This window comes from Parasteatoda tepidariorum, chromosome 2 (genome assembly GCF_043381705.1).
Source record: "Parasteatoda tepidariorum isolate YZ-2023 chromosome 2, CAS_Ptep_4.0, whole genome shotgun sequence".
NCBI classification, from domain to species: domain Eukaryota; kingdom Metazoa; phylum Arthropoda; class Arachnida; order Araneae; family Theridiidae; genus Parasteatoda; species Parasteatoda tepidariorum.
The window spans coordinates 84,487,752-84,504,465 of NC_092205.1; the positions used below are offsets into that span (position 1 = coordinate 84,487,752).

The following is a 16,714-nucleotide window of genomic DNA, read 5'->3' on the forward strand; positions in this document are numbered from 1 at the left end:
TAAAAACTAAAATTTTGAAAAAACCTCACATTTTTTTTTATTTGAAAATTATTTAGGGCCAGTCATCATCAATGCTTTATAATTTTTTTTGTGATAGAATTTTATGAATGAGCAGACGAAAGGTTAATTACTTCCGTTATCCTGATGCTCCGTTACAGTTGATTTTGAGCTTGTTTTGGGTTTTTGGATTTTTAGACCGGCTTACTCTTTTCATATTATCATATGGTGGCTTTTAAATAATATTACAATGAGTGAACAAACGAATTCCGGTATAAGCATTGAAGAATACTTTGTCTACTATACATTTAAGTTAGATTTATTGGTTTAATTTGATATTTATATTCTGTTTCAGAGAAAGAATATCGAGAGAAACTTCTGAGGATGGTAAAGAAAGAGGTATCAAAGTTATTTTAATTTTATCTCAGATCTATAATCAAATTTTGTAAAATGAAATTATTGACCTAAAAGAATTTTTTCCTATGAGTGTAATTCATATTGTGCCGTTTAAATAATTGAAATTGCTACAAATGATTGCAAGTCTCACTTTTGCATAACAACTGAGGACCACTAGAATTTCTGACTATATACGATAATTTTTAAGTATAGGAATCGCACATTTCGGTATTTGATTAGTCTTTTATTATTGAAAAAATATTAGTGACATTTTTTATGAACATATATTTAAATAGTCTTTTTTCATGAAAAAGTATTAGTAAACTTAAACTATTATTATAAATTTGTTTTGAAATTATCAACAGTAAGTTATAAATTCAAAGAAAATCTTATCCTAATTTTTGGCACTACATTAATTTTGCTGTTATGAATCAAAAATGCTGATTTAGCAAAATTGATTTTGTCATTTCATCTTTTAAAATTGATATTGGGCTCTGATTATTTATTTTCTTCTGCAAGAAATAATTATCAGGCATATTTTGGAGAAATAATAGAGATTTGCTTTTTATTTTGTTTTTCATCTATACATATTTTATATTCTGATTCAAAATTTAAAGCATTAATAATAACCTTTACTTTCAAAATTTATATTCAACTATAATGTATTTTTCGATTACTATATGTTAGTCAAACATGAAGAATTACTGAAAATAAATTCATAGTTTGCTTGTACTTTCACCAACTTCACAATAATTATTATTTTATCACTGAATTTGCAATTACATAAGAATATTACCTTTCCAGGGGTCTGTCCAGAGTAAATTTAATACCGTTTAGTGGTACCTTCAGTAATGCAACTTTAGGAAAAACGGTAGTTTCGAAAAATATTTTTAAAAAAGCAAGTTTTCCTTGCAATCTATGGTAATGAGGAGTTGTGCTAACTGTCACTTTACAGGAAATCGAAATTCGAACATTTCTCTAAACATTCGAACATTTTCTTAAACACTATTCTAAATTTATTCTAACAGACCTTTATTTTTTATGAAAAATTTTTTTGATGTTTAATTATAGATATTAGATTTATAGATATTTTTGATCAAAACATTCACTGTTAAATTCATTTTGCTACTGGCAAAATTAATATAAAATAGTAAAAGCAATGTTCAAAATTTTTAGAATAACTATCTTAAGTTGAAAATTAGCTGACTGTTACATTTTTTAAAGAATATTTACATTGGTGCTAATTAGATAATTATTTATATATTAAGTTAATATAATGGATTGAAATTTGATTGATTGATGATAGTTTTGATAATTATGTACCTATGTACACTTAAAACTGTTATACTATATTAGAATAGAACGTAATAGTATTTTGTACCTGTATTTGGAAAAAGTCATTGACGTAATAATAGAAAAATATGAGTTTTAAAAGTAAATAACACATTAATGAATTAATTAAGGCTGGAAATAGAATCAAGATTAATTCAATGAAAGGGAATGTCATCATTAAGGAGAAGTGGTAGTACAATGCTATCCTAGGATAACAATAACCCAATAGGTTCAAAAGGTCACAAAGTGTGAGGTTTGGATAAATTGGTATCACCAAATTTTTAATAAGGTAAAAAATAAAACGAATTTTAAAAAATCAACATAAAAGACAATGTCATGCTATATCCAAATATAAATATATCATTCAACGCAATTTAGAGATGTTTCCAAAGAGAAATAAAACGTATACTGAAAACAATAGTAAACATACTAACCTCATACCTGAGACTGAAGAAAAGGAGAGACACCAAAATAAATTTTAAAAAAAACTTTTGATTCAGCACTAATTTTCTGTAATTCTTGAATTATATTACACGCAGCCATAAATTTTACTACAAATATTTTCGTTAGGATTAAGATATTCAAACAAGGAATCAAATGTGAAATTGAGCATTTTTAAAATTCCCTGAAATGCTTCTAGAAATGGGTGACGGGAGTGAGAAATTTGCTAGAAAGCGTAATGCCTAAAAAATAAGATTAAAGAGAAAAAATAAATTTAAATGGTGATAATAAGATGAATACAGAAAGAATGCTTACATTTGAAAGGGTCTTTAATTGTTAAAAGCATAAAAAGTAGATATTCATTTTACAGAAATTAATTACGGTTTGAGGATTTCATTAAAATCAAAGGGGAAAAAAAAAAGAATAAATTCCTTTGACACGGACAGAAAAATAGGGGACCGGAGAAAAATAGAGGACACACCGCTTAGTGTAACCAGCAAGAAAATCTGAAAGAAAGTGTTAAATCTTAAAAAATAATTCTTCAACTGGTATAGACCAAGAAAAGTAATCGTAAATTAAATTTAAAGAGCAGAGAGTTTGAAAATTGGGTGAATCAGATTAAGTAAGCACCCCTTAAAAAATAAATGAAGAAAATGGAACGACGGGAATAGAGGGCTATCTGTCCCCACAATGACCTCGTTGACCTGCGAAGAAGGGGGAGCAGAAAGTTAATATTCATTATGAAAAGAAAAGTGAAATTTTGCCAGACAAGATATTTTTAATAAAATAATGTATGTTAAAAGTGAGAAAACAAAACCCTAATTTAAGAAAATCACCTGGGAAATTTCTCATAAAATGAATTTAAATCATTATAAAAAAAAAGGAAATTATGGTTTAAAAAAATAAAAAGAAAAGATTTAAATAAAATGGTAAATTGGTACATTACACAAAGTGTAAATGTGACATTAACTATAATAAAAAAAAATAATTTGAGAGATAACAAAAAAAAAAACTTTTAATATTTGTTTTACATATGATTAAAGTTCATAAATTCATATGCATTTGTTTTGGATACCATGTCAATTTTTAAAAAAAAAAGTTTCAAATAACATTAAATAATTTTGACCTTAACTAAAATAATTAGACAAATGGCTTGGACGTAGAATGTATTTATAGATTTGTATAGAATGTATAAATAGATTTGTATTAGTAATCTGTGTGTTCTCAAAAATAATCTATTGTGTTTTCGCCTATTCAACATTTGATGTTACATTCCTATAATTTTACAAATCATATGTAATGCTTAAAAAATTTTAGAGTTATTTCATTAATAGTTATGTTTTATCATTTGCTTTTAAAACTATCAAGCATAAGAAAAAAAAATTTTTCAATGTAATATTTCGGGACACTTTGATAATGGTGTCAAAGATTTGTCTAATAAACAGTTCTTAAATATTGATGTAATAAAATTTTTTATTCTCATTTTTTGAATTAATTTTTTCTTCTAAAATCTTGAAAAAACATTAAATTTTACTTGTAGCAGAAATTTTTTAATGATTTACCATGGTATAAAAAAGTATATCAATCTCCTATATGCATAGAAAGATTTTGAAGGGTCATTGTTAAATAATGTTAATTCTAATTTAATTACAGAGTTCTTCCTAGAACTAAAAAAGGGCAGGGTGCCCTTTCACAGAAAGCATCACTGAAAAGGGCACTTTGAGTTTTGGAAGGACACTCATTTACCACCGTTAAAGTTTATCAAAATGTATAACATTACGTAATAACTGAATTTGAACCTCAACAATTTTTAAATTGCCCTCGTATTCTATTTTATTTTTGTATTAATAATTCTCACTCTTTATCGAAATAAAAGAAAAATTTATAGTTTATAAGAAATAACTGAAAGCATTCTAAAAGACAATCACTGTGTACAAGTTTTTTTCATAAAAGTAAACAAAAAAAAGTAATAATAATAATAAATTATTAATTGATAAACAATTTTAAAATTTTTTTCTATAATTTAAACTGAAAATTCTGAGAAAATAAAGAATTAAAGTACATTTTAAAAAAAATGGTACTTATTTAAAAAAAATTAATTTAAAATTAAAAATCAGTTAAAAATGCATTAATATACTCCCCTTTCCCCCAAAAAAAGTTAACCAGTTTAGAATAATCCTAACAACAGAATTAAACCTATAAACACAGATAATTTTATTTGTGTGTAATTATTAAAACTGTGAATTAATTTTTTTTAAAAATGGAATATGAATATAAAAGCTGTGTTTTTAAGGGATGGCTGCTTATTTTTACAAGAAAGGCACAATTAAGGGCACGCTGGGCCTTTCTTAAAGCACTTATTGAGAACAGTGATAATTAACATGAATTCTTTTATATGTACTTAAATTATTTTTACATGATTAGGTCACACAATGCTGCAACTATTATGCAGTATTTTATTTAACTTGTATTTATTGTTTTCAAATGTATTCAAAATCTGATTTTAAAAAAAATTTGTAAATTCCTAAAAAAATATGCATTTATTTTACAAGAGACTCTATACATAGCTTTACTTGCATTAAGTTATGTCAGTTAGACAATTGAGATTTAAATTTGCAAACAATATTTCTTTCAAGTCAAAATTACCATTCTTTTTATTTTTTTATATATTCTTTTAATTAATAATGTATTCAATCAAATTATTTTATTAAATTCCTAGGTGAAGCAAATAATGGAAGAAGCAGTTACTCGGAAATTCGTTCATGAAGACAGTAGTAGTATAACTTCCTTGTGTGGTAAGCATGGATTTTGTAGATCCCTCATGGATGTGCTTTATTTTTGAACTTTGAGCAATTTATAGAATTATACCTAATATTATTCTAAGTTTTGGAGATTTTGGAAGTATTAAATAAATATCTAGTTCTGTTAATTACAAATAAAATGTGATTTAAATTATTAATATTTCTTTCAAAATTTGTGGTTGTTATGGGATTCAAATTTTAATTGTGCATTGTGTGTCATTGTTACGGATGCCGGCAGGGGAGTGCAAGGAGGTGCACTTGCACCTCCCTGGGGGTTTTTTTTAAACAATTAAAGAGATACAGAAAAAAAATTTGCTATAAAAATTTTTTAATAGAAATATTTTTATTCAAAAACAAATAAATTAAGTAATTATTGATACATGACATTTAAAAAATTGTTTAATCAAGCAAGAATTGTAATCCTCTTGTTTGCTGTCCAAATCTGTTTATAACTTTTTCAATGATTTCTGAGTCATTTTTAATTCTTTTCTTATGCACACTGAACATGCACAAACTACTTAATCTCTCGTGAGACATTGTAGACCGATTTCATGTTTTGATGTGTCGCATTGTACTAAAAGTGCATTCAATAGTGCACGCAGTAGCTGGAAGAGTTTGGCCAATTTTGATTGCCTCCGCTACTGCTGGATAAAACAGTGTGGCCTCAGTAACTAAATCAATGTATTCAAGGGATTCATAAGAATTTTCTCTATTCCTCCATATTTTGTTAGAGGGTTGCACCACCTTTCATGTTATTCTGCTGGTGCCCTTGGTCATTGTTTATAGTAAGCAATGCAATAAAGGGCCATGTGTATGTGTGACACTTTGAAAATTTTTTTTTCTTCTATGATGTTCAATAGTTGTTTCACCATGAAAGTCTTTTGTATGCAATCATGTTCCATTTTCAAAGATGAACTTATGATTTTTTTTAATTGTAAAAATATGAGAGTAGATTTTAATGAGTGAAATTTCAATCTATTGCTTGTACTTATCGGCTATAGTGACCATGTGTTGGTGATTGTTTTGCGAGTTGGCGCCAACGCGAATAGTAGCTCCGTATGTTTGAATTACGGTATCGGTTCGGTTGTATTGACCCAAAATATTGTTATTCAATGCATTGCAATATTTTACCAATTGAACTAACTTATATTATTTTTACATTAATCAATATTTCTGTTACTGGAAGAAAATTTAATACTCAAAACAATATTGAATTCAATAATTATTGTTGTAAAATATTAGTCACAATTTGTTTTTTTGTTATGTTATAAATACTAATCACAATATTATTGTATAAAATAATGACAGTAATTTATAATGGATCAGATATTCTCATGTTCAAAATGCATCGTTATTATTAATGGTAAGTATGTGATATGCTTTATTTGACATAACTATGTTTATAATGGGTAGCCCTTAACTCATGTAAACCAGAATCTAGGGTTTGTTGTCTTATTTGGCTTCGTGGACCTTATAACTTTATATATTACATTGTTTCCAATTTAAAGAATAATAAGTATAGCTCGTTCACCAGGAGTTGGCACTTGGCTCCACCTTCATCACGTGGTACGCAGCATTACTATTTCTCTATTTTTGGGAGAAGGTTGTGAGCAATCTTGAGCAAGGTTGCCATTTGGCGATCATATGACAAAAATATTTATTTCACAATCTAAATGTGCATTTTTTTAACATTAAATATTTCATAAATTTGATGATATTTCACATCTTTTTTTATGATATTTTTTTGAGTGAATAGTTTGTCCTTTTTGAGACATTTTTACTGGGAAAACAGTAGTTTTTAAATTTAAAATATATTTAATTAGATAGAGTTACGAAAGGTGTAATAGCAGATGATAAAGTGAAGTAAGTGACTGAAAATAATTAACCGTTGGTGTTTGGCATGCATTAAGGGTTGTTTCAGTTTCAAGCGCGGAGATGTTTCTCTTCTTACTGCCGTGCTGAAATTTACTATGCGTCCAAGGAGGTGGAGCCAAGTGCTAACTTCTGGTGAACGTACTATACCTTATTATTCTTCAAATTTGAAACAATGTAAGCATTTGAAATCGTATCTTTAAATATCAAGGAAGTGTTTTGGAGGATTTCTTCTTCCAATTGTTTTTTATTGTAAAGAAAACAATAAATTTCAGTTATTTATAACATTATTAAGACTGAGACTGTAAAAAATAAATTAATACCTTATTATTTTTTGATTTTAGCTGCTGTAGATGCTTGTTTGTCGCATGGCTTAAAACGCAGAGCATTGGGTTTGTTTAAAACAAACTCAACCACAGCTCTGCTTCAGAAGCTTTCTAAAAATTATGAGGAAGCCGCTGAAATTGCTCGAATGGTTGCAGAGGTTGAAAATATTGATCCCAATAAGTAAGGAATACTTTTATTATATATATACAGGGTTTGGCATTTTGTCCAAAAGCGTACCTGCCAAGTCTCCTGTATTTTACTACTATCTCCTGTTTAACCGTATATTCTCAAATTTCTCTGTATTTGTTGAAGAAATTTAAAAAATAAACTTTTGGCGATAAAATATCCGCTAATTGCAAAAATACTTCTCTTATTCCTAAATAGGTGGTGCTATTGCCAGTTCTGCAGTAGGTTGAGTGTTTTATTTATTTTTATGTAACTGTCACTTAACAGCCGACAAAATTTTGGGTTTACAACTACTAATGTTCAACTCCGTAGCCTTGTAATTTTGAATCAATCCAGAGGACAAGGAAACTCCTGAATCAGTCCCTCCAGAGGTATGATTTGTTATGGGAACATGGAGGACTTTGTGACTCAATAGATTTAACGTGCATCAGTCACCATTTACTACACGTGGAGTCTTCGGCCGGCAGGGATTGAACCCAGGACCTCCTGAACATGGGTCCAGTGCCCTACCAACCAGGATATCCCAGCCCTAGGTTGAGTGTTTATCGTCTCGTATTCAAGGGATCGTTTTGTATTCAACGCTCAATTCCCTGAGCCATGATGGCTCAGGGAATTGAGCGTTTGCCTTCCAATGAGGTGAACTGGATTCGAATCCCAGTGATGGCTGGTCGATAAGAATTCCGCATCCGACTTGCACCGACCACAGTGCTGACGTGAAATATCCTCTGGTAGGCGGATCATGGGTTTGATTCCCCTTGCCAACAGGCTAACCGTGAGAGGTTCTTGTGGTCTTTCTCTCCATGTAACGCAAATGCCGGTTAGTTCCATCAAAAAGTCCTCCGCGAAGGCAAATTTCGCCTAATACTTGATCCAGGAGTTTTCTTGTCTTCTGGATTTGGTCAAAATTACAAGACCACAGAGTTGAACATTGGTAGTCATAAACCCAAAAATTGGGTCGGATGTACAATGCCGATTATTAAATAAAATAGTCTAAGTAATTCCAACTAATAATTTTTAAAAATCTTGTTTAGATTAAGATTTATATACATATTTTTTAATTCGCGAAATGTAAGTATATTATTTCTAATTTTAAATTTCTCATACTTGATTACGCGTGATCTATCAAAACTTTACTCGAGTAAAATCTGGGTTATTTTATTTCTCCATTATTAGCAGGTATGCAAAAGAGATTTTACTGGAAGAAATTGGACAATTTAAAAGAAACTAAACATGCTGAATATAATTGTTTAGTAGTAAGCATTATGAGGATAGGTTAAATTTAAAAAAATTAAATTTAATGCAGTATCAGAAAATTAAAAATTTTTAAGATTTCTCCATAAAACGAAGTAAAACAACTATTTTCATATTATTTATTTTAGTTTTATACAGAATTTTAAAACCTGTATATCATATTACAGGGTTGCCACTCGACAGGGAAAACTGGGAAAATACAGAGAATTTAAAAATCACCTAAAATAATAGGGAAAATGCTGGGAGTTTTGAGTTTTTCTTTAGAAACTGGGGAAATACAAGGAATTTTGTTTCTTATTTTCGTCTTTTAAAAAGTGGTGACCACTCAAAGTGCAATCTATAGGATATTTAAGGATGATATTTCATCTATATTAAACTAGTTCATTTACTATAGCATTATTTGTTTTAAGTATGTTCAACCGTTCCTTTTTTCTTCAAGTTTTTCAGCAATTATAACTAATATAGTTAACCTAATACAGCTCATATAAGAGCACAGTGGTTGTGTTTTTCCTCTTAATATCTTGTATATAATATGTGCAGGGAAAACACAGGGAATTTTTCTTCCAGATTTGAGAGGCAACCCTGTATTATTTAAGAATCAGTTTGACTACTCATACTTAACAGTAACTTGATTATAAGCATTAGTATGCTATTTGGTACTGTGAATTCAAAATGAGATTCGCAGTTGTGTATTTTTGTAATATATATGTATTCAGTAATTTAGACATACATGAAATTTGATTATGATATTTTAATAGTTCCTTACATAAGTATAAAATTAGATTTTATCATACTCATTCATGTAAATATTATAGTTAAAGAATTACAGTTATTTTAGTTTTGTATGAAATTCATTAAATTTTTTCTTACAATTGTTACTTTTTACTTATTTAAAAGTGACATATGGTCAAATCTTGTTTTAGCGAATTCCTGGGGACCGAAGCAATCGCTACACAATAACGAAAATTCTTTATACCGATATTACGAATTTCAGCATTAACCAAAATTACTTTGTTACATTGGAATTTTTCGCATAAAAAAATATATATATTTCATTTAATTACAGTTTTGATCTATTTTTACTCTACATGTAGAAAATATTCAGATCAATATTTTAAAAGCTCACAAAAATAATTTAACTAAAAGGAACAATGGATTTATTATCACTTACCTATCAGAAATTATGTAATCTGTATGTTTTTCTGAACAAATGATTTGGAACCAGTAGAAATTACGAACTTCTCCAAATTATGCACATTTTCAAGCAACTGAACTTGAAATCACTCTTTTGGAAAGCTACACTTCATTTTACTTCTTGAAACATGAATGAGTTGGGATTTTGTTTTTTTAGGGGAGTCCCTTTCAAGATATTCGTCTTTTTTGACATGGCCTTTTCATATCTGAAACTTTTTATTTTGAAGATGCAAAAATATTTGATTTCTGAGATCATTGTGTACTTTTGAAGAATGGAAAAGTGTTTTGATCACGTGAAAAAATGAGAAATTGTTACTAATTTTCGAAATTAGCAATCCGATTTAATGAAGGTGAACTTCATTTAATCGGATTGGGAATTTCGTAATATCGTTTTTTTTAAATTCATATTTCATACGGAGATTCATTTGGGGATTCAGAAAATATTCGTTACATTAAAAGTTTCGCTATTTCGGATTTCGCTCAAACGAGATTTGACTGCTGGAAAATTAATACTATTATCTGACCTGTATTCAAATTGTTAACAACTGCTTAAAAAAAATTCTGATATTTCTTTTTGAAAAAGAGTTTAGACCATTTCTTCCACTTTATTCTGAAGAAACCTATTTCTGTTTGGGTTTTTTTTTCTGCAGTTTTTTTTTTCACTATGGAAGAAATTTGCCATCCCTCTTTATAAAACTCGCAACTATTATTGTTTTAGTTAAAAATAAAAGTTTTCTAAAATATGTTTTAAAATACTTTAAACACAGACTTTTGTTTGGTTTATTAGGAGGTCGGCATCTAGCAGTGACAGTACCAACAAAATTCGCTTGAAGCCCGAAAAAAGACAAGCGTCTAGTCCATCTTTAAATCCAACACAGCCTAACCCCCGCTACTTGTGGATAAGATTGGCATTGTTTGAGAAAAAATTGGCCAAGATAGTTGATCACCTTGTTCAGAATAGCAAGTAAGAAGATCAAGCAATTTTCTAACATAGTTACCACTTTTCTCTCCCCGGCCCATCAAATGATATCATTTTCTGAACCCTCTTCCCATCTGCTAGTAATATTGTAATAATATCATTACCAGTATCAATGTATGGTCATTAAATGCACTTTTACTTAATCTCTTTTTTTCTCTCGATATTTTTGTTTCATTAAATTTTGCTTGGAATTATTATGCAAAATGCAAATGATTTTTCTAAAAGTCATCCACTTGCCCATTTCATTCAATTATAAATTGAATTAAATATATAGAAATAAAAACAAAACTAAAGCTATACAGATTATCATCTGAATTAAAACTCTGGTTCTACTATAGCTAAAAGTAAAGTTTATATAGATCCTTAAAATTAACTATATAATAAAAATGAAAAAAAGAAATGCTATAGGTCAGATACTTAAAAAATAAAACTACTGAAAAAATTTTCACCACATTTGCTCATATATTTTTATTTGTTTTAATACTATATATGTATATTTATTAATGTGCAAACTGATACCTGTGTAAGTTGGGCAAAACTTCTTCATTGTTGTATAACTTAGATTAAAAGAGTTTCTCAAAATTTGAAAGTTGTGTTCTGAAAATAATTTTTTTCATATTCTTAGGCATGATACCTTTAATTTTCAGTTAATTTGATTCAAAATTTAGTTTAATTTAATCTTAAAAATAAATTTAATTTTTATTATTCACAAGTTTAATATCGTGCTTCAATTTCACGGTGATTGTGTTTTAGTTTCCCACTGAGTGAAAGATAGGTACAGACTTTTAAAACTTTGAATTAATGCCACCATTTTTATAAATTTCTTTTTAAAAAAAATATCCCAAATTCAAATTAAAACTGCATAAAGTGCATTTACTGTTAAATTATAATTAAAAAAATCTGTCGAATGATGCTATTAGCAAAGACGCTTTCAAAGAGATGTTCTGTAGCATCAACTATATGCGCTTCATGTTTTGCGGAATTTATTTTATTAATTAATTTAAATTAATTGTGTCAACGTGTATGTTTTTATTATTTTGCAATCAACACATTTTTTTAGCAAGAAAGAAAAAAAAATCAGCAACACTATACTATCTAATATTTCTGAATACCTAAAATTGATTATTTTTAAAAAAAATTCTTGTGTCACATTTTTGAATGCTTCTTAAATATAGTTACTTTCCCTTTTAAAACTCATTAAAATAAATATCTTCTTTGAAATTTCACTGTAACTTAAAATTATACTACAGTCCTCTTGTTCTAAGGGACTTATTCTAGCTTCTATAATCAAACTAAGCCAATTTGATGTGTAGTATAGTAGATTTTTTTTTAACTGAGAGTTTTTTAATTTTATTTTTAACGTGACTTTTTTTTTACAAGGGCAAAAAATAATGAATTAAAAGTCTCATATGATCCAAAAGCTGTCTTTGTCCAAATAACAAAAATGTATTTTTGTTCTGTGTCCGTAGTTGAAATACCAAACTTTTCTGAGAGCAAAATTGTATTAAACTCAATAGCTTTGCTTTTATACATTTCATTAAGGATAATGTTCTGTATTGCATTTCTTTTAAACTGTAAATGAAATGTTATATTTTTTTTAGTTGAAAATTTTTTGTTATAAAATGGTGTATTTTGTAAGGGTAATATTATTTTTCTAGTAAATATTTTGAAAAGGAAGCTTTGGTTGCTGACCCAGTTTGTGGACAAATTTTAGCATCTCTTTTAGGTGAGTTGGTAATAAAATTATATTATTGAGATAATTAATGGTAAATGTGGGAATTTATCCACAAATAAATAGATTATTAGATTTAGTTGTTTAGATATTCTTTTTTTATATGCCATCAGAAGCAAGCACCACAGATTATTTAAATTCCAGGCAATTCTAAGCCAAATTTTGTTGCTATGAGATAATTATTGTTATAATTTTTAATTTGCCAAAATATTTAATATTTTGACATGGATTTTCCATGTTTTCTCGATGTTTATATATTTATATGATGCATCAAGTCAAAAAATTACTTCTCCATCCATTAATTAATTATGCTTTAATAGTTGGGCCATGCGCTCTTGATTATTCCAAAGTGAAAACACAAGATCACTTCTGGACAGATCCTCCTGCTGATGAATTAGTCCAGCGTCATAGACTCTCTACTGGAGTACCAGTTCTCAATGGCTCTTCCACACCACCATCTGTTAAAAGACCTGGTCTTCAGGTAATAATTAGTCTTGAATTTTAATTCTTTCTTTTCTCTGAACAAAACAAAATTACCTCAACACTATATTCACATTCATGGAGATAGTGTAATGTACTCATTTTTATAGATGTTTAAAGCAAGGATAGCTTTCGCTTATACATGGTGCGTAGCGTTTTTAAAAAGTACTTAAAGGTTGCTTATTTTCGATTTTTGTTATTTAAAAGCCCTTAAAGGTGCTTTTTTCATTGGGTGTTTTTTAAGCCTAACTTCCTCCTAAACTCCCTTTTCAAAAATTAGATTTTTTCATTGTCATGTCGATTTTCGCCACGTATTATGCAAAAGTGTGCTTTTCACATTGTTCTATTCAACATTTCGCAGTTCGGAGTACCGTCGGTCCATAGCGTATGAAAGTGCTCATCATTTTACTTGTTTGATAAAATACTTGCGAGTCCGTATGTGTGTCTACTGAGTTGGTTTCAGTGAGATTATTGTCTTCTCATGTGAAACTCTGCTGCATTTCGCAAGATATTCTCAATTCCAGGCTTCATTTTCCACCCTCTGAAATCAAACCGAAAAATCTTTCGATATTTTTATAGTGGCTAATATAATCAAGAAAAGAGTTCTTTCTCAGAAACTAGTTATTTTATTGTGATCATGTAAAGTTTTTAAAAATTATTTAGCATTTTGTTAATGTATATAGTGCTTAAAAATATTTTTTGAGTGCTTGAAAGGTACTTAAAAGGTGCTTATTTTTTGTTGAAAGATTTCGCTATGTACCCTGTTACAGTTTTGCTAGCACTCTATTATAGTAAAAAGCAATTCTTCAAACCACAATTTTCCATAAAATACATTGAATTTGCAGCTGTGAACAATAAAAATCAGACCGAAGAGATTTCGAAAGTGAGTAAGAACCATTAACTGCTTACAAAAAAAATTATTTGCTGAGAGATTTGACTCTTAAAGCAAAGCAAAATTGATAAAAAAAAAATTGTTCTTAATTCTAATGCCCTAGATAATTAGATTTTTTTCTGTAAATAAGAAATACTGAAGTGCATTTTTTTTTTTTTTTTTTTTTTTTTTTTTTTTTTTTTTATTTNTTTTTTTTTTTTTTGCATTTGCAATAATTTGCATCTATAAATTATTTTGATCGATTGTAAATATGTATTGCAATGCTTAATAGCTTAACTTAACCCACTGACGGTTCTGCACGTAAAAATGACCTGCAGTCTTCTCCGCATAATAAAACCGGTTATTCCATGTTATTAGATAGGAAAATAGTGTATGGGGAGAAATATTCTAGCAATTTTGCCCATTTGTTAAACCACCAGTAGGTTAATTATGTAAGAAATGATATAGATAACATAAAATTCTATGTAACACTAAATGCTCACTTTTCAAGGTTTGCATTGTGAGAATAGTCTATTCTAATAAAACAAATTGTATATTAGACCTGTGTTTTTTTCAGTTATTTTTTAAGTAGACCAAGGTTAAGTAATCCATGCCTGTATACTCAGGAGTGTATAGTTTGTCTATGGTGAGAACTCCCTCCTATACGAAGTCGGAGGCCAGCTGCTGCTATGGAAACAAGAATGAGAATAGCCCTTTTCAGGATGGGTAGCTTCTCTTCACTCTAGGGCAGACACAATAGACCGAAGAAAACGATTCCCTTTCTCTGACCAACCCGAGCCAAAAATCTGTCCGAAACAGTGACCCCACACCCCTACTTGAAATAGTTATACCTCGTTACCATAGTCACTGCCATGGGCCCAGACAAATGGCTAGGGAAGTTCTTACTTTAGACAAACTATACTGAGTTTTTCCCCCACATCTTATTGATTGGTTTTAACATAATTTTGTTTAAAAAGTCAAATTCTCCTGCTCAGAATGAAGAAAAATCAGAAACATATTGAGATTTTAAAATTTTTTGAGCTACTTTTTATGTAGTTATATTTTTAGGTGTAATAGATGAACATCCCTGTCTCATTCTGCTGTCTCTTATAACCTTCCATATATCCATATGTAATTTTTTTTTTCTAGAGAGAGAAAATAAGTAATAATTACTTATTTTCTCTGACACTTAATAATTTATTTTATTTTTTTTCCCTTCAGTACAAGAGAGATACAAGAATATCTGCTAGTACTGAAGAAGGTTGTCGAGTTATTCCTCGGGATTATGTTGAATCCCTACATCAAAACTCTAAGTCTACTTTATTGTATGGAAAAAATAATGTTTTAGTACAACCTGTAAGTAAATTGGTGAGTATTTTGATCCACAAAACAATCAATTTCTATTTTTTTCCAAAAATAATGCAATGTTCAATAAAGTGTGTAAGTATCCACTCTTTATTATGCTTAATAAAGCAGACTAAGTTTGTAAATGTATGTCATAACCCTAGCAACAATTTTATCTCAACTCCAGTTGGCCTAAAATTGGCTCAATATGTATTCTATATGAACATGCACCAAGAAATTTATTGTCTAGACTTTTTAATATTGTTCCTATATAGGACCGCCAATATTGGCCTATATCCAGCTAATAAACGGCCTATATTGACTGAATAAGGAATATAAAATATCTGGTGAATCGGACAATTCTATAGCCTGATTGGTAGGGCACTGGGTCCATGTCCAAGAGGACGTAGGTTTGATCCCCGCCGTCCGAAGACTTCCCGTGTAGTAAATGGTGACTAATACACGTTAAATCTGTTGAGTCTCAAAGTCCACCATGTTGCCATAACAAATCAGTACCTCTGGGGATACTGATCTGGGAGTTTCCTTGTCTTCTGGATTGGTTCAAAATTACAAAGCTACGGAGTTGAACATAAGTAGTCGTAAACCCAAAAATTGGGTCGGCTCTTCAACGACGGTTATAAAATATAATATAAAATAGGGCAAATATCGGGAAATAACGGCTATTGAGTTCTTATTGAGCCAAGATTCGTGAATATTGCTCCAATGAGGGCACAAGTTATTTTGCTGCTAGAAAAACTTGTCAATTTCGGTAAATATTTGAAGAAAAAAGATTAAGCACTAATTGTAAACAAACCAACATAAATGTTAAAAAAGAACTAGTTTCACTTTATGTAACCAAAATGTACCTAAAAATGCCTTGTTTCGGTATTATTTCATGATTAAAATTTTTCGTTCTTCACCATAATTTTCTGTAAAATTGTAATTATGAACTATGTTGTGTTTCATCCAATTTCTTGGTTTTATTTAAATTCTAAACTTAATATATTAATAAAATGTGCAATATGATTTTGATTAACATCATTTTTCTTACTAAAAATATTTATGCATTATATCTTGCTCTTCCCAGAATAGATGCAGCATGGTTTTCTGAATACTAAATAATTTTTATTATAAACTTACTTCCTTATCAAATTTACATTATTTATTTTCAAACCTACACATTCTTGGCACGATTTAATTCTCTTAGCTTTTGGCGACAATTAACTTGTCATTTACCCTAGTTCTTTTCCTGCTTCTAAATAAACCTATTTCTTCTCGAATTTTTTGATGGAATTGTTGAACGAAACTTTTTATGTAAATTTCCCCAAATCTTTAATGGATCCAAAGCTGATTATAGTATTAGAAAATGGGGCACTTGCCTGGAGCTTAATATTTTAGAATTCTTCTAAACATGATCACTGAAAATTAATATTACGAGTTTTTATTTTAATTTAACTGTAGTGCGTCTAAAGGTTCAAAACTACAATTCCACTGTAGTGTATCGATCACTA

The 16,714-nt window shown here is 29.0% G+C and overlaps 1 protein-coding gene across 1 annotated transcript in view; it reads left to right on the forward strand.

Moving 5' to 3' along the window:
- The first annotated feature begins 55 nt into the window (after positions 1 to 55).
- LOC107446173 (small G protein signaling modulator 1) overlaps positions 56 to 16,714 on the forward strand; it is a 109,263-nt gene continuing 92,604 nt past the window's right edge. The window contains exons 1-8 of the mRNA XM_071177837.1: positions 56 to 269; positions 353 to 396; positions 4,886 to 4,961; positions 7,184 to 7,346; positions 10,585 to 10,761; positions 12,435 to 12,502; positions 12,829 to 12,989; positions 15,081 to 15,227. Of these exons, the coding sequence (XP_071033938.1) occupies positions 248 to 269; positions 353 to 396; positions 4,886 to 4,961; positions 7,184 to 7,346; positions 10,585 to 10,761; positions 12,435 to 12,502; positions 12,829 to 12,989; positions 15,081 to 15,227 (858 nt within the window). The 5' untranslated portion in view covers positions 56 to 247. The remainder of the gene's footprint in view (positions 270 to 352; positions 397 to 4,885; positions 4,962 to 7,183; positions 7,347 to 10,584; positions 10,762 to 12,434; positions 12,503 to 12,828; positions 12,990 to 15,080; positions 15,228 to 16,714) is intronic.